This window comes from Chamaea fasciata, unplaced genomic scaffold (genome assembly GCF_029207755.1).
Source record: "Chamaea fasciata isolate MVZ Bird 193981 ecotype frontalis unplaced genomic scaffold, bChaFas1.0.hap1 SCAF_17, whole genome shotgun sequence".
In the NCBI taxonomy this organism is placed as follows: Eukaryota; Metazoa; Chordata; class Aves; order Passeriformes; family Sylviidae; genus Chamaea; species Chamaea fasciata.
In genome coordinates this window covers 8,745,618-8,767,153 of record NW_027094102.1, presented here as the reverse complement: position 1 = coordinate 8,767,153, position 21,536 = coordinate 8,745,618, and the positions used below count along the sequence as shown (strand labels likewise).

At 51.5% G+C, this 21,536-nt stretch overlaps 2 protein-coding genes across 2 annotated transcripts; one reads left to right on the top strand and one right to left on the bottom strand.

The window, feature by feature from the left end:
• Nucleotides 1-5,705: 5,705 nt before the first annotated feature.
• Nucleotides 5,706-7,270, bottom strand: TP53RK (TP53 regulating kinase). Its single transcript, XM_066198734.1, has 2 exons — nucleotides 6,885-7,270; nucleotides 5,706-6,328 (listed from the first exon to the last, which is right to left on the bottom strand). The coding sequence occupies exons 1-2, from the start codon at nucleotides 7,261-7,263 to the stop codon at nucleotides 5,850-5,852; spliced, it is 858 nt and encodes a 285-aa protein (XP_066054831.1). The 5' UTR covers nucleotides 7,264-7,270; the 3' UTR covers nucleotides 5,706-5,849.
• A 4,305-nt stretch (nucleotides 7,271-11,575) lies between these two features.
• On the top strand, nucleotides 11,576-18,247 carry SLC2A10 (solute carrier family 2 member 10). Its single transcript, XM_066199232.1, has 6 exons — nucleotides 11,576-11,820; nucleotides 11,963-12,045; nucleotides 14,000-15,376; nucleotides 16,374-16,496; nucleotides 17,044-17,179; nucleotides 17,844-18,247. Exons 1-6 carry the CDS (start codon nucleotides 11,576-11,578, stop codon nucleotides 17,938-17,940), a joined length of 2,061 nt encoding a protein of 686 aa, XP_066055329.1. The 3' UTR covers nucleotides 17,941-18,247.
• Nucleotides 18,248-21,536: the final 3,289 nt, after the last annotated feature.

Below are 21,536 nucleotides of genomic sequence, written 5' to 3'. Positions count from 1 at the left end.
GAGCAGATGACTGTACCCTGTGTGTCCTGGCAGGCTGGACCTTAAGGATTCTTCACGAGTCAAAAAGAAAACACAAAAGCTGCCCAGTTTTGAACTCCGAGGGTGGATTTTTTTTGCCAGCTCTGCCCTGTACCGGGGTCATCAGAAAGCAAATAGCGGAGTGAGTATGTGGGGCAGGACAGGATCTGCTCTCCTGACAGGAGTGAATCTCAGCAAGTGCTGCGGAGGCTGCCGGTCTCCTCGGAGCGCTGTGAGAGGCAAAACACTCCAGGAAATCGAGCTGCTCCACTACCAAGATGAGCAAGAGATCAAAGCCAAGGAAGCTGCTTTGTGCACTGCCTGGATTCTTGCAATTGAAGGCTAAACAAAGCCAAGAGGTGGGGAGAAAAACAAGAAAGCAAAGTAACACCCTTAGTACTTCACGAGCATCCTCTGAGTGCTTTCAAACATATTCAAAACCTGGGCAAATTGATCCATATATGACAGGCGTATAAAACTCACATTCAGCAGAGAAACCTCTCTGTTTCACGATTAATAGCTCTCTGGAGAGTTACTCCTCCTTGATAGCACTTCTTAGATCATCAAGGAAGTTGGAGTCAAACACATTGGATTAAAAAGCAGATGTGAGAAAGCCTCATCCCCCTTACACAAACCATGAATCACTGACACACAGGAACAAGAAATTAGAGCATGGTGGTACAATCAGCAATAGAGACAGGACCGTGCTCCCATCTGAAGGGACTCTGCTCCGGGTCTGGATCCACCTCCTCCGTTCCCCTCCCTCTCCTTAAAAGCATATATGCAATTTTGCACAAATAGCAACAAACCAGTGAATGCCCACAGCCATCCCGGGCAGGGGCTAAAGGGTGGTGGCATCACCACTGCGGCTCTTTTCAAACAGCAGAACGGACACAAAAGCTTTTGCCGGGCACTGCCGGGGGCCGCTGGCAAGGCGAGGATCCGGCATCCGCCTGGCGCCCGGCCCCGTGGCTGCCCAGCCCCGCTGGCAAACGCACCTTCCCTCAGGGCCCAGAAGAGAGCACAGAGCTGACCGAGAGAAATCAATGAGGATTTTTATCTTGCTCTTCCTTTAGCTGCTCAACAACATGAATACAAAGTTATCATGGCCAAAGTAAATGAGTAGGAGGTTGCTGTGCTGCCTCAGTGCCACTACAGAGGGCTGCGGTAGCAGAAGCTGTTTCCTTCCTCGGGTAGTGATGCATGATGGAGAGGATGGGCAGAGGGATGACTGGAGACCTGAAAGCAAAATTCAGGCCAGTAAAATAATGAAACTGCTTAAAACAGGTTCAGCTTACCCAAAATACCCATCAGCCAGAGGCTGGAAGCCCGTGTTTGAGAGTGTGCAACATGCGGGGCCAAAGGAGCTCTACAAAACTTATTCTCTCAAAATCAACCTTGAAAGTGTAAAAAAAAAAAAAAAACCTTCAAAAACAATAACAATGGGCACAGTTTGTCCTTTCTCTTACAAGAATGCACATTTCTGGCCGTGTGGAGGGCAAGGGGATGGGCAGCACGTTCCCCTGCAAATCGTGACTCACTGGACAGCCCCTTCCCCAACTCCACCCGGCCCCTCTCAGCTCAGCAGGGCTGATGCTGGCTCAGCCTTCAGAGCTTCCCAGCCGAGCCCAGGGCTTGGGGCTACACACGGGTTCTCTCAGCCTTCCTGGACTTCAGCTGGGAATTAGCATTTAATTGGTTTGTTCTTTTGTAAACTGCATCTCTATCACCCCCATTTCCAGTGCCAGCAGCAGCTGCAGCTGCCCTGCCTGTGCCTTCCCTGTGGCTCCACAGCCTTCACTGGGGTCAGACCACTCTCAGGCCATTGCTGAAACTAAGTTTATTTTATTGGGAAAAGAAAGGTGCTGTGAAGTGCCCAGAGGGACCACTGTGGGACATGGCTTGTGCTTGGGCCAGGGAGAGGCTTTATTTATCTGTAGTGACCCTCAGGGAGTGAACCCTGGGTAACAAATGAGCTTTTATTGCACTAACTTGGTTTTCTATCAGCAGTGATGGGAGAAGAGGGTTGCAAAAGGTTATCAATGTTCTGCATCTTGCAGAAAACTGGAAAATATCAATTTCCTGCAGACATCAAGGCCTAGACCATAAAAAAGTTCACTGAAAAAAGCTACACCATATATCTTGTAGGCACAGTTTTTACATACACACAGTAACTGCCATCACAGAGCAGCCACTGTCCAAAAATCATGGCAACAGCATTCCCAGATTATTCAACAGTGTCTCCATCCCTGTTCCTTGCTTGTAAGTTTTGAGTTTGGTTTTTTTGTTTTTTTTTTTTCATGTTCCTTTTCCCTCATAGTGCTCCTCTCGGTCTCTAACTCCCATTTATCTCGAAAAATCCCCTTAGTTCAGTTCTGCCCTCATGACATCAGTGGGCAAAACAGAACTCGGTCTTATTGCCAAGCTAAAGTCAGGCTGGCTGCCAAGAGCTCCCCACTCCCACCACAGAAATCACTGATGATGTCAGATACCAAAATAAACAGAAAAGACAACTCCATCAATAATCAGCAATTCCCTCAGAAATACTACACTGCACTTTCTGCTGACAAAATGCCTCTATTTCCATTTCATTTGTGTTTCCCTCTTTCTGTTCATTCCTCTTTCCACATCTTATCTGCACCTCCCTGTATTAATGGCATTTTTGAGTCATATGCAGGTGTAGAGCAAGATCAAGCAGGTGCTGGGAAGCCTCTGGAAATGAAGCTGTTCCCAGCAGGCCTGGAGTTGATGCCCTGAGACAACAATTCATTCTTAAAAGCAAAGAAATTCAAGCCGTAGAAAGATCCAGAGTGATCAACAGTACATCCAGCACACAGCTGTAAATACATTTTGCTCAAAGGTTTGAACATACTGATTTTCCTGGTGCTAGTGATGGTGGCAGAGAGACCCCCAGTGGCTTCATGCACCACCAGCCACCACTTGTCACATCCCACAATCTCAGGGTCACCCCAACAGGTGAGTAAGAAGGTTTTGGAGGGGCTGAAGCACAACACAGCCTCTGGGAGAACAGCCCCTCTGGGCAGGACATCACTACTTCAGCCAGTGTGTGTTGCAAGGACTTTGTAAAAAGTCAGGCCAAACTCTGGAAGAATATTAGTGTCTCAAATCTGGATTGACAGCAGATAAACTATTCAGGGAAAAAAAAAAAAAGAAAAAAAAAGAAAATAGGAGTCCTATTTACCTTACAAGAATGCACATGCACTGGACATGAAGCCTGAGTGTTAATAATGCAGTGGTAAATTATTTTAATAACAATAATAATAGTAATTCAGCGTTGCTTATGACCACAGAGATGCATGGAAAGCTAACACAGCAGCATGTCAAGCTGTTCCCAGCCAACAAAAACTGGAACCTCCACCTGCCTTGTGAACCAGTCAGGGAACCAGTGGTTTTCATCCAAGGAGCTGCTGCTGCAGACACAACTCGTCCCAGAATCACAGAGTGAGTTGGAAGGGACCCCCAAGGATCACTGAGTCCAGCTCCTGACGGACTGATACAGCTGAGGCTGCAAGAAGATGTGGTGTGGACACTGTTCAGGTCCAGCGTGTCCTTTTTGCTGGACATGCACCTGCTGAGATTTTTCCACCTTCAAGCAGCAACAGTTCAGCATTCTCTACAGCAATCCATATGACACGCCAGGCTGCCCAAGAGGAAATATCAACAAGCCCTAACACAGATGTGCAGAAAATAACATTTATATAACGAGGAGGGGTTTATCACGCAGCGAAAAAGCAAACCGTTTTGCTTTTCATGACCAGTAATGTCCTGCTTTGTTTTGGAGCTGCACGGCAGAGCTGATTTCAGCAGAGGCCAGTTCAGGAGCCCCTGCTCGAAGGCCAGTCCCACGCACCGGCTCTCCGGGAGGACCGGCCTGACCGCGGGCTGCCGACCCCGGCTCAGGGCACCGCGAAACCCTCCCGCGGATCAGCTTTGTTTCTGCTCCGCCGCCCCGCAGGGAGAGCTGCATTTTAACAAACACGATCATCGCTGGAAACAGACTTCTTCAAAGGGCTTTGCAAACAGAACTCAATGCTGGCATCACGGGGAGACGGTGAGAGCGCTGTTTGTACAGATGGGGGACGGCGGGCAAGGGGGGGGGGGGGGGGGTCAGGCTGCTGCCTCCTGCCCTCAGCGGGGCCGGCACTGGGGGCTCAGATCCCTCCTAAGGGGACTGGTCAGCTCACATCCACCTGCTCCCACCAGCCCGCAGGACCCGCGGGGAGCACCCATCGCGGCAGGGAGGAGAAGGTGCAGCAGCAGCAGCAGCTCCCCCCGCCCCGCTCCTCGCCCTTGTGCCAGGCGGGGGGAGCGCCCGGGGCACGCAGGCAGCGAAAACAAAACGCAGGAGCCTGCAGAGAGCGGGGGCGCCCGGCGCGGCAGCCAAAGCTGTGGCTGGGCGGTGGAACCCGTGCCCCACACGCCGGGGTCGGGCACTCGCCCAGGCGGCTCCTGTGGCAAGAGGTGAATGCGCGCCGGGCACGGGCAGCCCGCCGCGCTAGGACACTTGCGGGACGCGAACCGGCCACCTCCGCGGCTAAGGGCGGCAGCGCTACGCCGGCGCCACCGTGCAAGGTGCGGCAGCATTCGCGGAGGCGCCTTGTGCTTCTCGACGCCGCCCGCCCCGGGGCCCACGCTCCCGCTGCTCGCGTTGCGCTGCTCCAAGCCGGGAGGGAAAAGCCCTCATCCCTCCTGCCCTGCCCGGCAGAGCAGCTCCTCACAGCCGCCCTCTCCCCGCCGCGTGCAGGATCCATACGGGACACGTCTGTGGCTGCGCAGAGGCAAAGGACTTCACCGCCTCTTTTTCACGCGCAGTTTCAGAGCACGAGAGAACCGAGGATCTTCCCGATGGATGAAGACTGCCCAGCACAGCAAATTGCTCAGCAAGAAGTTCACTGTTTCTTTCCAACGATGCTCCCACATTCACCCAACTCACATCCCAACCTGCTCACAAAGCTGGGTAATCTTCTAACCCACCCACTGTGGGGTGTGCAAGATTTTCCTTTGGCACACCTTCCATTCACACTATTAGATACAGTAAGCCAGAAAAATGAAGTAATATAGAGAAAACATTACAAGAAAATGAGTATTACCTCTGCCAACCTGGGCAGCCAATGGCAATACCAGCAGTCCCCCTTACAAAGCTCCAAAATAGGAAATTTACAGCAGACTTCTTGCTGAAAGTGGAAGTTTCTCAGTAGAAAACTATTCTGGATTAACAAATTCTATATGCCCTTAAGACAATTCTATTGACTGAGAGTGAAAAAAGTCAGAATTTACTACCAGAAGAAAATAAAACAGGTTTATGTTTAGTGTGGTATTTCAGCATTGCCCATGTTCCAGAATTCAGTTCTGAAAATTTTCAGGATGTGTTGAGTCATTTATAACAGATTTAAACCCTCTGCTGTGAATTCTTCTGAGAAAAACAGCACATTTGTTTTTCTGTTACCCTTTGTAGATGCTGCTTTGTAGTCTCTGAAGTAAGAACCTCCCACGAATTTATGGTCTATAGCCCAGAAAGATTGCTCTGAATGATTCTAACCAAAAAAAGATGAGTAGAATGACATTGTAAACTACTTTGTATTAGAAACATTTAACATTTAGGACAGAAGTAACCTCTAATTGTTTCTCTCTTGGCTGTGCCCCAATCTCACAATTACTTCACTTACTTTATGACACTTAAAACTCCTTTAAGTTTATTTATTTGAAGACACAGTTACCAAAATAGCGATCTGTGAAACAAAACCAACTAGAAATATAAATAACCCTATTTGCAAAACCTACTATTTCTTCATCCCTAACCCCACTCTCTTCTACCCAATCATGGATCTCTTCCTTCCCCTTAGCCGAACCTCATCCAGCTTTTTGATCACAGGACCAGATTTTTTAGACATAGCTGCGTAGGTCTTTAGCAGAGCTTGGAACATCGATTCAGTATCTGGATGAGTGCTAATGAAGGCTTTTTCCAGAACATACAAATCAACTCCTTTATCCTCTGGAAGACCCGAAATAAAACTGAGTCCAAAGTCTATCAGCACCAAGTCCAGCTTCTCCGTGGGTGGCCGCAGGAGGAGATTGGCAGTCGTGAGATCCCCATGGATAATATCCTCATCGTGCATCCTTGCCAACAGCTCACCCATCTTCTCTGCTAACTTATGGAGGCCACTGCTATCACTTCCACTCTTTTGTACAGAATAAATATGATCCTGAACAGTAATTGAGTCTACAATATCTTCAAGAAAGATGGAGTTGGTGACATAATCCACGAAGTAGACCACTGGAGCTGGAATCCCTGTTTAAAATAACAAAACAAATGCCAGCAGTTAATTTACACGATTTCCAGCTTCATTTTAACAAAAAATACAACTGATAAAAGCCTTAAGCAGAAATGCCAGTTGAGATCACCCCCAACCACTGCTGATCCACCCCTTGGAATGGCCCGGCCAACAGTCACTCCCGAGGCATCTGCACTGCCCTGCAGTCTTACAACGACTTGGCAGCTCAAACCTCCTGACAGCCCAGCCCCTCCTGGGGCGAGCCTCCCCGATAAAACACACTCTGGGACACACCGAGGGCAGGATGAGTTTTAGGGGCACTCTGCAAGAGCAGAGCGTGTCGCCCAGGGCTCAGAGGAAGCCCCCGCATCCTGCAGGATGGCGCAGGAAAGCACCAGGTGCCTGAGATCCTCTCTGAGCGCCGTGAAGAGCTGGGGTGATGTGGCTCACACTGCCCCGGGGTGTCTGTCCGTGCGTCCTGCCGGGGCCGCCCCGCTCACCCCGCCCCGGGGTGTGTCTGTCTGTCCGTCCGTTCGTCCTGACAGGCACCCCGGCCCGCCCGCCCGTGCCCACCTGCCCGCCGGCACCGCAGCAGCGACCGCGCCTCCTGGGCCATGCGCCGCCGGCTCAGCCGCTCCTCCAGCGCCGGGTGGCGGTACCGCTTGGGGACGCGGAGCTTGGCCACCGCCGCCCGCCCGAGGAAGAGCCCGCGGTACACGTGCGCCTCGGCGCCCTGCTGCACCAGCCGCAGCCCCGGCAGCGGCGGCGGCGCCGGCGGCTCCTCCGCCAGCATGGCGGCGCCCGCCGCGCCCTCGGAACTGTCCACGGCGGGGCCCGCGGCCCTCAGCTCGCCCACGGCGGGGCCCACGGGCCCCGCATCGCCCATCGCAGAGCCCGCCGGCCCCGCCGTGACCGATCGCGCACCGCCCGCCTCCGCCTGGGCCGCCGCCATCGCTGGGACCCACACAGCGCATGCGCGGGGCGCCTGTTCGGCAGTGCTCGGTAATCTCCGGCCATGCTCGGCGAGGCTCGGTTGGCCGTGACGGAAACGCCCGAAGTGCCGAAGCTCCGCCCGGCCGTACCGCTGCGCTGCCCGCGCTGTAACGCGGCCTGCCCCGCTCTGCTCCCGGGGCTGCTCCTTCCAAAGCCTCCCGCGGCTTCTCCCCGTAAATCCTGTTGTCCTCTGCTTGCCTCTGCCGTGGTGGAGGATACTGGCTAACTGCAGCGTGGTGGGACTTGTTCCCGAGCATTCCCGGGCCGGCGTGCGCTCCCCTGGTTTTGCCGGTGCAAGAGCGAGACCTGCAGCTGCCCCTGGGCTTGCAAGGGCTGCGCGTCCTCCCGAGGTGGCAGGTGGGAGCTCGTGGTTCCCCCGAGGTTTTCCCACCGTGGAACCCCCTTCCTGGGGGCATCATCCCTGGGGCATCACTGCCACGGCCTCCCCCCCAGCACTGGAGCATCACCATGGGGACTCCCATCTCCAGCACATCACCACCAGCATGTTTCATCGCTGCCTCTTGTTCTTTTACGTGCCGAAAGCCTCTGCTGGAGCCTGTGCAGATCCACTGCAGCTGCCCAGTTGGTGGGAAGGAGAAGGGATTTTTGCCTGTGAGCAAAGAGGGGATCAACAGCCTGCAGCAGGGCATGGTGTGACCTCGGCTCCACACGCTGGGAACCACCAAATATTCTGCCCCAGGTCTGTCATGGGCCACTCAGGTGACTCCCCTTTCCTTGAGCAGCCAAGTCCCACATTGCCATCTTATTAAGAGATGGATAAACCTCATTATTCTCATCAACCTCACTGGAGCATTATTTGACTTTTTATGGCACCCTGAAAACCCACTGCCCCTACTGGGCGATCTGCACATGCTGCAAATATGTTCCTCAGAAGATACAAGAGAATTCAGCCCAGTCCGTGTAAATATGTTTTCAATTGTTGCTTTTGGAGGTGCCACAAGTCCATTTTGTAATTGTTTTCTCATCCACTACATTTGTTTCCTTTTCAGAATATTTATATTTTATTACCACATTCCACACAGCTTACATGTCATTGCACACTGGGATCACGCCTGGCAAATATTTATCTTGCTTCAGTGACAACTTTTAAATAACCTTCCCAAGTTTTCAATGATACAGATAATCCATCCTGCAATTCTGCCCACCCGTGGCACCCTCCTGCAGCTGCCTTCACTCTGGCAGGGCTGCAGGAGCCCAACAGCTTGTCCAGGGAATGAGGTGAATTCCTGGTCTCTGTGCCTGGAATTTGCAAATGCCTCAAACACTCAAATAAAGCAAAAGGTTTTCCCCATGTTGTGAACAGATTTTATCAGAGCATCTGTCCACAGATCCCCCACAGACACACACATACAACCTATAAGCAAGTGCACACACATAGCCTTCGGTTCATTATTCTGGCAAACATGATGGTTTTCTCTCATGCTGGCCAAAAACCTCCTCCAGAGCTTTCAAAATACGAAAGAAAATATTTTTGCTTTATTTTCCCCTCTATTTTATTTACTTAAATTTTATCTTCCCTGTGATTTCACTTATTCTTTTCTCTTTTAATGCAATAAACAGTTGACATAGCCCTTGGAAACTAACTAGAGCCATTTACAATATTTATGGTATCACCCAGTATTTTTATTGGAATATTGAATCACCCCAGAGAACTTCTCTGAAGCCACAGACTGGTAAATGGTTTCTTTATGTAACTTTCTGCTCCCGGTGGCAAGCATTTACAAACTCCTTTCACAAACACTGCAATTAAGTTAAAAATTGCAGCACAGCAAACCAAGCTAATGGGAACCGAGGTGGGTCTCCTGGGCCCGTCCCTGCAGTCCTACAGATCCCTTGGCATCAGGCAGGATGCAGCCCTGGAAGCAGCTCTCCCATCACTCCCCAGCTTTTTTAGGGATGGAGGCTGTCATCCAGAGCTGGACAGATGGGAAAAGGGATGAACTTGAGTTGTTGCAGGGTGCCATGCTGGAGGCATCCCTAAAATGTGCAAGGAAACAAGATTCCTGGTGGGATCAACATTGCTGACCAGCACTGCCAAGGAACCCCCCCGGGTTAGGACATCATAACAGAAAACACGTGCAGCCTGGCATCAGGAGGAGAGATCTCTCTGGGATGTAAATGAGTGTGCAATAAATGCAGGTTCCTGGTGAGCTGGCTCCATCCCGGCCAGCTGTAACACTTCTGCCTGCTCAGGGACCATCACTTCCATCATCAACTGAATTGAGTTTGGTCACTTTGGTCCTCCAAGCCCATTCCTAAGGGTCAATCATAGCAGAAGAAAACACGCTTGAGGGTATGATGAGGATTCCTGAACACCATGTATTCCTTTCTCCAGGATGGACTTCTTTCTCCTGTTGTATTTGTATTTCAATTTGTGATTTTAGAGCCTCTTTCAGCTGCTCCAGCTCAGAGGTAGAGGGTAACATTTGCAGTAATCACGGGCGGGTTGTGTTACCAAGCTCAGGCTGCCGTTCCCAAGGCGGAGCTCTCCAGGAGCACATTCCTGCGGCTCAGCCCTGAGGATGGACTCTGCGGCTGCCAGGCAGGAACGCACCCCGCAAGCCCGGCAGCCGGGAGAGAGATAAGGATCGATGGGAAATGGCACTGCCAAGACACACCGGCTGGAGAGGAGGAGGAGGAGGAAGAGGAAGGCATCACAGAAGGGAGCAAGGACAGGAACGTGCCTGCAGGCACGAAGCATTGGTGGATCCAATCCCCCCAGATTTTCTCACGTGGAGCTTAGGGACTAAGGTGCTGCTTTCAGCAGGCCCAGAACACCCACTGGCTACAAAAGATGTGATAAGAAAGCTGTACTTTAAGGACTCCAAAGAAAGGAATTTTTTCCTAAATTTTCACTGCTGTGCATCATAGCAGGTTTTCACCCTTTTTTTCCAGAGGACAATAACCCACAGCCCCCACAGTGTTGATGTGACAGCTGCATTTCTGTACATACTGATGTCATCTTTTTGTCCACCTTTGGTAAACACGCTATAAAGCTCTTCCTGTGCTCCCCAAGACCTATCCTGGAGCTTGTGTGGTTATAACACACTAAATATTAAAATTCAATATAGGTTTTCAGTGAAATATTACCTGCAGTCACATGCCAGCTCACAGAGCAGGTTTGTGGTCCTTTGCACTTACCCCGCAGTGGCAGTGCCTGCTGCAAGGCTCTGGGGAGGCTGTGCATGTCTTCCCACCTGTGGCACCACATCTTCACACTGTTCCCCATGCCAGCTGGGTCGCAGCAAACTGCTGAACATCTCGTGTACTTGGGCAGAGCACAACACAACCCACCCAGCAGCTGCCATTCTCACAAACAGCACCAAGGGGCAATGTTTGCACACTGTGTTAAAGGGTTTTGAAAGCACTTCAAGGTGTGTCATGCTTCGTAAAATCCTTGTCTAACAAACTGGGCTTTGGGACATGTGAAATTAGCCTCAGAAAATAATCTTGCATCCAAGTGCAAGTCCCAGTGCCTTTTATGCAGGACAACAGGAAGGCTCCTGTTCCACTCAGCAGAAAAAAGAATGTTAATTGCAAAGGAAGTTGAATATTGAACGTTTTGTCTGATGGAGCACTGTGTCAGGGGAAGGAGATAAGCTTGAGAGACTGATTCTTTCTGTCCCACAGCCATGAAAGAGGGCAAACTCAGAAACAGAATCACAGAATCATAGACTCAGACTATATACTGAGATGGGAGGGGGCCACCAGGATCATTGAGTCCTACTCCTGGCCCTGCACAGGATACCCCAACAATCCCATCAGGTTCCTGAGAGTGTCGTCCAAACGCTTTTTGAACTCAGTCAGGCTTGGTGCTGTGATCACTGCCCCTGGGGAGCCTGTTCAGTGCCCAACCACTCTGTGTGAAAAATCTTTTCCTGATATCCAGCCTAAACCTCCCCTGCTGAGTTTTTTGTTTTCAGCTTTCAAGTGGCCACCCCTTCCTTAGCAGGTTTCTGTGGCTTTCCAGCCGAGCTACCTAAAAACCTTAACAAACTGTGAAGCTCTTGTGGACTTGAGGAGGCTTTCTCGTCTGAGAGGTGAAGCTCTGCACAAGAGCAGCTCTGCAGGCAGTGAGGAGATTTCTGTTCCTCAAGTGACAAAGACTGGGGAGGGACAGAGCTGACATCCCAGCCACCAGACCCGCATCCTCGTTTCTGGACCAACTCGCCACGTACCTCCACAACGTGTCCTCGGCCGCCCCGCAGATGCCCGCCGCGGTTCCGCCGGGCTCACCCCTGGGCTCACCCATGCCCGGGACCCGGCTCCGCTCCGCGGCGCTCGGCATCGTTCCCGGGGCGTGCAGCGCCCCCCGCCCGGGCCCCCCGCCCCCGAGAGGGGCGGGCAGGGCGACTACAAGCCCCAGGCTGCCCGGCCGAGGGCAGGGCGGCAGCGACGTGGCGCGGCCCCGCTCCGGCCGCCGGACCCCGCTCCGCCCCGCTCCGCCCGCCGCGCTCCGCTCCGCGCCCGCCGCGCTCGGCCCCGCCATGGGTGAGTGCGGGACGGGCGGGGGGCACGGGGGGCTGCGAACCCCTCCGGCCACAGGGCGGCCGCGGTGGAATGGGCACGTCCTGCCCCGGGGAGAAGTTTCCAAAACCAAAAAAAAAAAAAGAGATACTTTGCAACTTTTCCTAAAGTCTGGGGGGTGCGTCCTCCGCCCCTTCCTTTCTTTCTGTTCTTTTTTTAGCGGTCCCAGCAGCGCGTACGGGGAACTTAAGAGGCAAGGAATTTCCTGTGGCTCGGTGCCGGGGCTGTGCCGGGGAGGGGAGCGGGGGTTCGAGAGTGTGCAGGGAGCTGGGTTTGCTGTGGAGTGGGAATTGCCGGAGGCAGCGGTGCGGCGCCCATCGGCCTTGGCGTTGGTGTGAGCAGAGTCCGGGGTCAGCCCAGCCCCAGCCCGGCTGGACAGCGGGTCACTGCCCTGTCCTGGAACACGGTCCCCCGACCGGTTTGCTGTAGGGAGGGAATCGCCTCCTTGAGAATCACAGCTCCTTGCTCCACCAAACCTTCTGTCCTCATGTGGGCATCTGAAGATTCCTCAAATTCCCCAGCTATGTCAGAATAGACAATACATAAACTGGATTTCAGTCAAAGTTCATAAGCCATGAGCGCTTATTAAGTCAACAAGAAATGCAGCAAAACCTGATTAAATTAGCCATGGTATTTATAGTGGGACTGTCTTTGTAATAGAACTTGTGGCTTGAAGCTAATGGGATGGCCACTTATGCCTTATGTTCTCAGCTGATATTTTTTCTAATTGTCTACATAATATGTACAAGGAGTGCTAAAAGCAGTTCAGATGGTCAAAGAGAGCATGGTGGGAGGGACTGGGATAGCTGGGATGGCATAAATAATACAAATGAAACACAGAGGGTTGCAGAATACTAAAAATAATTGTATTTATATTCAGCCATCACTGAGAAATAGCCTTTATTGGTAGCTGTAATTAAAGGCCAAGCAGAGACACTTCCCATTAAACACAGCTTGTGACAGGAAAAAGTCCTTCGGCAGGGTGAGGAAAGTTTCCACAGTCTGGTGATTGTGCCCACATTTTTTCCACATACAGTCTACCAAAATTGTGAGTATTTCTAAATAAACAAAAGAATGCAGATAGTATTACATGCTGCAAAACAGCACAAACCCCAAAACTAATGCACTTCACCTATGCTTCAAAAGTGTAATTGGAGGGGAGGTCACTGTCACTTCTGTTCCCAGAGGTCCCCACATCAGCACTGGCTCTTGCCCCAGTGCAATCTGCTGGTGTAACATGGCTCACGGTTCACACATGGTCACACTTTCATCCTTTCCCCGTGGTGAGAAGTGTGTGCTGCCAGCACCTTGGTTTTTTGGGGAGGGTTGGTTCCTGTTGCTTTTGCTGCTGTTTTTGTCTTGTTTTAGCTAAACTTACCTAGGGTACTAGCACACTCACCCCTGTGGGAAGGGCAAGGTCAAAGAGTCACTTCTTGTATTCGAGGTTGGCAACAGTAAAGTTTTCAGCTCACAGTGAAGTTTGTCCTGTGGACCTGGACCAGGCTGAGGAGACTGCAATTGACTCGGAGATCCTGGGAGCTGTGGGCTGCAGAAGGAGAGATGAAGAAATCAGGGCCACCCCACAAAGTCATGCTGAGAGTAAAAGATAAACTAAAGGAGAAAATAAAGGAAAAGTAAACTTTTGTGAGCAGGGCTTTTAATGACAAGATAGAGAGTGAGAATGCAAAACCTGCAGGGAGAACTGCTTGTACCACATGCACTGAAATGTGAAAATGATAATGCAGAACAGTTCAGAACTAGAAAGCAGAAGCTGCATTTCCTGCCCAGAACAAATTTTGCAGTTACAATCAAGAGATACCACAGAGGTTCCCACTGTACAACTCCAGGCACTACAAATCACTGTCCTGCACTTAAAAACAAACCTTAACACTGTTTAAAACTGCTGATTTCAAAGTTCTGCACCCCAAATGAGTACCCCTGCAGTTAGTGGAAGTCTGGTGGGTTGTGTGACTGTCTGCAAGTGCCTCTGTACTCGTGACCTAGTGACCTATGGGGGAATTCCACACCATGACTTTGTAGATGGAATACTGTGGGTGTCCTGGGAGAGCTTTTTCCAGCCTGTGCATGCTGATAGCTTGTCTTGCAGCATCAGAAAACTGAACTAGCACTGCTTGCTTGTTTTCCAGGTCGTGCACCACTGGTCCTCCTCTTGTCTGCAACAGTGTCTCTCCTGGGCGGGTTGATATTTGGCTACGAGCTGGGGATAATCTCTGGGGCACTGCTGCAGCTGCAGACAGACTTTCAGCTCAGCTGCTTCAAGCAAGAAGTTGTGGTGAGCGCCGTCCTCATCGGAGCCCTCCTCGCCTCCCTGGCTGGGGGGTTCCTCATCGACCGCCATGGTCGCAGGAGAGCAATCCTGGTCAGCAACGTGGTGCTCTTGGTGGGCAGCCTCCTCCTCACACTGGCCAGGTCATTCACTGTGCTGGTCATCGGGCGTGTGACCGTGGGCTTTGCCATCTCTGTCTCATCCATGGCCTGCTGCATCTACGTCTCAGAAATGGTGGCTGCTCACCAGCGAGGGCTGCTGGTGTCTCTCTACGAAGCGGGAATCACCGTGGGCATCCTGCTGTCCTATGCACTGAATTATATCTTTGCGGACATGGAGGAGGGCTGGAGGTACATGTTTGGACTGGCCATTGCCCCGACAGCCATGCAGTTCCTCAGCATCCTCTTTCTCCCAGTGAACCCTATTAAATTAAGCTCGTGGGACTCAGACTGCCAGAAGGGCCTCATCCCACTGCAGGACACAGAGGACAGAGCAGCAGCAAAGCGGGAGCCCTATCAGGAGAAGCATTACTCGTTTCTTGATCTTTTCAGGACCAGAGACAACATGAGAAGGCGGACTCTGGTGGGCCTGGGACTGGTGCTCTTCCAGCAGTTCACTGGGCAGCCCAATGTGCTGGGCTATGCCTCCAAAATCTTCCACTCGGTGGGGTTCCAGAGCAACTCCTCAGCCATCCTGGCCTCAGTTGGGCTGGGAGCAATAAAGGTGGTGGCCACGCTGGTGGCCATGGCCTTGGCAGACAAGGCAGGCAGGAGAGTGCTGCTCATGGCCGGCTGCGTGGTGATGGCTATCTCTGTCACCACTATTGGCCTCACCAGCCGTATGGCCCCACTGGCCATGGCCAGGGACTGCAAAGCAGCCACGGACCCCAATGTATCCCACAGCCTCAGCCAGCACCCCCTGGCACCTGTGCTCCCCCAGTCTGCTGTGTCACCCATCCCACCTGCGTCAGGTGCTGTCAAAAGTCAGGCAGGCCCCGGTTTTGCTGCCACAACGAGCCTTGCTAAAGTTTTTGCCAGCACTCAAAACAAAGAGGTTGTTCCTAATTCTTCCCTCACTCAGAAAAGGGACTTGGTAGGTCAGTCCAAGGAAGGAGCACTGGAAAGCACAGGCCCTCCTCTCAGTGCTGCTCCCTGGGCACAACATACGGTCTTAAATTGGATTACACTGCTGAGCATGATGGCTTTTGTGAGTGCCTTCTCAATTGGATTTGGGCCAAGTAAGTGTGGTGTTTATCCTTGCACTAACCCAGAGAATAAAACTGGGGCTGATCTGCAAGCTGTCTGCTTGAACCATTCCTTATGTGTCTGCTGTGCTGAACAGCTCAGTGTCTGGGAACTGGAAATATGTCCCCTCCTGAACCATTTTCTAGCACTCTGTCAGCTACAGCACTAGAGTAACTTTCTCTTCCATGCAATTCATTACCCTTGTAAAGCTCTTTTTTTCTCTGAAGTTCAGTGGAAAATCAGAGTATCCTACAAACCCTACAAGCACTGCATAAACTTCCTGTCCCCCTGGTGAGGAGGAACATACAGGGCTGAAGACAGGGGGACTGAGGGGTTTCTGCTGTGTGATTATGAAAGGCAGTGCAGAACTGGAAGTTGAACCTCTTCTGAAGTTTTTCATTATCAACTGGGGGGTTTTTATTCTATTTATTATTATTTATTTTTCATCAGATGAGATTAAAGATTAGGTCTTGTTTCCATGTAAGTTCTGCTGTTTTCTGGCATTTAAATGCCTTGATGGGAAAAAACAGCATTTAACTCAAGAAAAGAATGCTAAGTGAGCAAAAGCAAAATAACCCCAGGATAGGAGAGACTTTAAGATATATATTGCTTTAACTCTGATTTTAGCCTAAATGAAATGTTGTCTCCCTAATTCCACCCTTTTCTCATTTCTTTACAAAGAGCGTGACCTGACAGCAGGCCTGTCAGATCTCTTTATCTCCTGTGAAATGGAATGACCAGCTACCCTGCTTTCTTCTTTACTCCCTGGGCCTGTTTATTGCTCTTTCATTCCTCCATGAAGTGTAGAACACAGGAGGTTTGAAGTGTTCTGCTGTGACCTGTCTTTGGGATCGATGAATGTTTGACACCACCAGCAGCGTGTGCTGGGTGAAGCCAGCGTTTAAACCCCCTGCTGAAATCTCCCTTGCCCATTTCCCAAACAAATTGCTTAACTCCACACTGTCTTTGTGATCTCTCTAATCTGTGCAGTGACCTGGCTGGTCCTGAGTGAGATTTACCCTGCTGGGATAAGAGGAAGAGCCTTTGCTTTCTGTAACAGCTTTAACTGGGCTGCTAATTTACTGATCAGCCTCTCCTTCCTGGACCTTATTGGTAAGTAGTCCCTTCCCCTCCCTCCACCTCCCACAGCTGGTTAGGGAAGGTGGCCACCATGAGCCGTTTGGAGATTAAGTGGCATTTTGAACCCTGAGGACTTGAGGCTGGGATAGGTGTGACCCTGTTGCCCCTGAGAGCAGGAAAGCCAGGCAGCAGCAGCTCTGGCCAGAGCCTCTCTGTCACTCGTTTATAAAATCACCCATTGCCCACTGGGCTGCACTGTAGCACCACAGTATCAGGAAACACAGTGTCTGCAGTTTTCACACAGGCAGCTTTCCAACATTTCTCAGCCAGCGCTGCTGGCCCTGGACCTCAGCTGCCTTCCTCCCCCCGGAGCTGGCAAAGCCCAGCATGCACCAGCCTTTCCCTTTGCCAATTCCCAGTCCAGGCCTTGCAGGTGGGGAGTTTCCTAACCCTCTTGAAGGCTTCACAAAATAAGGTGCCCCTGTCAGGCACCCATGACCACCTCACAGTAAGCAACCAGTTTCCTTTGTACCCCACGATGTGACTGACCCCCTGTATTCACACACTTAAATCTCTGCAGATGCCATTGGATTCTCTTGGATGTTTCTTCTCTATGGGCTGATGGGAGTGATGGCTGTTATATTCATTTACCTTTTTGTGCCTGAAACAAAAGGACAGTCCCTGGAGGAGATAGACCAGCAATTCTCCAGGAAACGGTAAGTGTGCTGTTGTCCCAGCGGGAGTGCTGGCTTTGGGTGCTTCCCACTGCCAGCCCCTGAGCTCTGTGACACTGGGCTGATGTGAAGTCTGGCCAGTGCTACTGAGAAAATAGAAAATCTCGTTTGTGGCAGGGCTATGGGACAGGGTGGGAGAGCTGCAGCAGCTTCATCAGCTGGTCACTGCCCTGAGCCTTGGAGCTGTGCTGCTGGAGAGCAGTAGTGACACTCAAGAAAAATGGGCTAAAAACTAAGGCTCGTGGTCAAGGAGAGGAGACCAGGACCACAACATGGGACAGGAAGGCCAGGACTGGGAGGAGGCAGGAGGGGGTGATAGTCCTGTCGTTTCACCTTAGAGTTATCCCAGGCTGACCCTTCTCCTCTGAGGCAGAGAGATCTCCTGGAGCGTGGGCTCCCAACCTGGCATTTTTCACACAAAGCTTCCCCCACAGTAATGGGCCAGGGGAGATCAAAATGTGGTTTTGCCATCCTGGTTGTGATGGAGATGGCAGGGCAGGCGCTGCTGGAGCAGGAGAGATTGTGCTGCCTCACGGCCGATGCCGAGGGGAGACAGCACGCACCCTTCAGGGGGCACGGGGGGTCACTGCTGTGAGCCTCTGCCTGACTCCTTGGTGATGCTGCTGACCCTCACCACTGCCAGCAGGGTGTGGGAAGGAGATGTGTTCAAGCAGAGACGTGGAAGAGGAGCGAGCTGCACACACGCACAGTACCAGAGAGTGGAGCACGCCGGCAGCACATGAGACCCGCGACCTGCCCGCAGCAGCATCGTGTGTGAGGAGTTCCAGCAGCAGGGGAAGAGGCTGGGCCATCAGGACACTTCTGGGACCTTTACTGGTGACCTCTGGTCAGTGACAGTTCTCCCTGCACTGCCTTAGATCTGGGAACACGCCAACAGCATGTCCTTTGGGTCCTTGGAGAATCACTCTTCCCAGGCAGGGAATACATCGTTCCTTTGACATCTTTTAATTTTTTCATAATTTGTGTCGCATGTCTTTTAAGAGATTAATGGTTTTATACGCAGGAATTAAAGCACGGGTTTTGCTCACAGTTTCTCCTTCCTTGAGGCTCGTTTTTGGCCAAGGTGTGTTATTTTCCAGGTCTCGGGAACGCCGGGATGGGGCCGGGAGGTGTGCGCGGCGTCGGACCTGCCGCCAGTGGGCGGCCGGCACCGCCCGTTCGGTCAGACCCCCGCAATCCCCAAAATCCGAGCCCCCGCAGCCCTCGGAGCCCCTTCCCTGCCTCCCCGCCCTGTGCCCGGGGCCTGCTGGGGCCGCGCAGGAGGGATATGCCGGTGGGAATTGGGGGTGCCCCACGGGGGGATGGGCAGGCTGCCGGGGCTGTGCTGGGGACAAGGCAAGGGCAGAGGATGGGGACGCTGGGGTGTCGCGGGGACCCGGGTCAGGGGCGGCGAGCGGGGCTGGTTCTGTTGGGAGGACACCCGAATTATCCCTGGGGCAAACAGACAGGGCTAGGGACAGTGCCAGGCGCTGGGGTGACAGTACAGAAAGCCGTGAGACAGCTCACGGTGAGGGGGGTCAATGAGCCCAGGCTACAGGGCTGCCAGTCCCACTTCATACAAAAAACCCACGGTGCACTTTCCAAACCCGGCAGCTTCAGCCCCCCAGGAGGAGGAATCTGCGAGAGGTGCCCAGCTTGTCACACACCGCACAGGGTTTGGTGTCTGTGCTCGCACAGCCTGCAGGGCCACCAGACAGAGAGGAGGTGTGGGAGAGCCCCGGGGCTGCAGGGCAAGGTCCCAGCTCTGCTCTTGCAGCCCTTGCCATGAGGGGTGCTTGTTCCCGGGAAGGGAGACAGCTCTGGAGCTGCCAGCTGCTGTCACGGGGCCTGGGCAGGTGGCACTGTGGCACGGAAAAGCTGGGAAGGGATGTTCTGCTGAAAAGCTGAAGGAAAGTCAGTGGGTGTAGAAATTCAGACTGACACCCTGGTGAGGAGGAGGTGGACTGTATCCAGGGCTGAGCAGCAGGGAAATAAAGGAAGCAGCTGCAGTAAATAAGGTGAATTTGCCATGTATGGTACCAGCAGACTCAGAGGAGCATTATTAAGCAACCAAAAACAAAATCTAGATGTGCTTCTGTCACTGTACCAGAAGCTTAAAAAAATAAGATAATGCCAGGCTTTCCAATCCTGAATAACAATTTCAGAACCAGTACAGATTTCTTGAGGTGGGAAATCACAGATTCCAGTAAAAAAATTAAAAATATAGAGCCAGTCCTCTGCTACTGAGCCCTGATAAGGATAAAGGTAATGAACAGCAAATATAAAATGAGATTAGAGAAGTTAGTCGGCTCAGTGATCCATCAGGAAGGAATAAAAAGTGGGTTTGGGTACAATAAAGGGTCTCCAGGACAAAGCAGTGCTGGAAGTGCGAGGAGGGCTGGTGCTCTGCGTTTGGTGGGGAGCGGTGCACAGGACCTGCTTCACAAGGTGTTTGTGGGAGAGCTGGTCTCTACTGGTGACCACAAAACAACCTTTAATGCTGTAGTGGGAGAGTGCACACCAAATAAATCCAGCCTGGGGCTCTACAATTTCAAGAAAGGGAACTATGAAAAAATAAGGTGATTAGTCAATAACAACAAACCAAAAAGGAGCAGGCAGAAAGCAAGGAGCCTGCAAGCAGTCTGGAGGCGATTAAAAAATGCTCTATTAAAGCCTAAGCAAAACATGTGCCACAACTCAAAAAGAACTAAGAGGTCCTAAAAAATACCCTGCCTGACTCACTGCTAAGGTTAAGGAGGTATGACAGGGAGAAGGTCAGTGTTTTAAAAGTGAAAAGGTTTCCCAAATGAGGAGAAAAGGGAAAGCCATAAAGCATGGCAAGTAAAGAGTAGACTGCAAAGAGAGTAAAAAAAAAGCATCAAGATCTTGCAAGTATCTTCTAAAAATGTTTATTTAACTATATCAAAAGGAAGGAACTGGCTGGGGAGCCATTGCTCAATACAAAGATGGAACAGTGTGCCAGGGAGAATAAGACATGACGAGACAGCTTGGGCACAACTGAGGGTTGGTCTCCGCTGCTGCAGATATTTGGAAGAACCTCACACCCAGTAAATTAGAGGAATCGGATCAATGTGACTTTCCAAATGGCTGCTGCACCAGAGGGGTTGCAGGTTGCTGGTGCAGCTCCCAGTTACAAAGCAAGCCCTGGAAGGGGACCCTGGGAGCTGCAGGGGTGAGTGTCACCTCTGTCCCTGTTGGGGTGGTGGGGCCTGCACCAGCAGCAAGCACATGGCCAGCTGGGAAAGCGCCAGCAGATGTGGATGCCAAAGAGGGAAAGCTTCCCTTCCCAGCATCCTGGGACTCTAGGAATATACCAAGTATTCACGTGGATAGGGAGGACCCAACAAACAGAACAGATGAAAGATTTTGTCAAAATTATTTTTAAAAACATTTACATTGCCATGGGATTAAAGCAATGTTTCTTTTATGTATTGAAACCTCTTTAAGGATATTCCTGTCTTGTAGGTAGCAAAGTGCAGGGTTTAACAGGCAGTTTTTGAAGATAAATGAGATTCAGACCAGATTGCTTAAGAATCTCTGTTGGGCCTGGTTTTATTCAGCACCTTCAGTTGGCAAGGGAATGGACAGCAAAATCTCCGTGTTTGTGGGTGATACTAAACTCTTTTAGGAATGAAGACATTTTACCATTGACAAAGGGCTCCATAAAATCCTTACAAATGGGAATGGGTGGGCAAAAAGGGCAGCTGGGTTGGGTGTGCTGGGGAATGCTGCAGGCTGGTGCCAGAGGGCCCTGAAGGCTGACTGGGGTCAGCATGGCTGGGAGGAGGGCTCGGCTGGGTGGGTTGGCTCCCTCCACCATCATCATCTAACTGGACAAATGTGTCCCCACTCCAAATTTTGACCCATTAACATAGCAACAGGCTGTTTCTCTTCTGCTCTCCCCTGAGGCTGAGACCTCATAAGACTAGAGGATACAGAAATGCTTGAGGCAGTGATAAATCTTCTTTAGTGGGCTTTTATTTCCTTTTCTTTCACAATATTTTCTTTAGTTTCCCAGCCAAATTTTTTCTAAGGAAAGATTTCTGACTTCCTTTGAGCCACAGCTCAACATCTGTCCACATTGGGGGCTGAAGTAATACACTGTTAAGGGGTTTTGATGTCAAGCCCAAAACCCCACCAGGGATTTATGCAGTTCTCCCCTTTCCTCCCTCCTCCTCTTCAAACAGCCTTTCATTTGCTCTCACTAATTGTGCTGTCATGCCTTTCTTTTTCCCCCGGTTGTGCAGACAGCCTTTCATGCAGACAGGTTTCGGTGACAGATGCCTGTGCCATGAGCTCTGCGAGAGGCGGGCTGTGC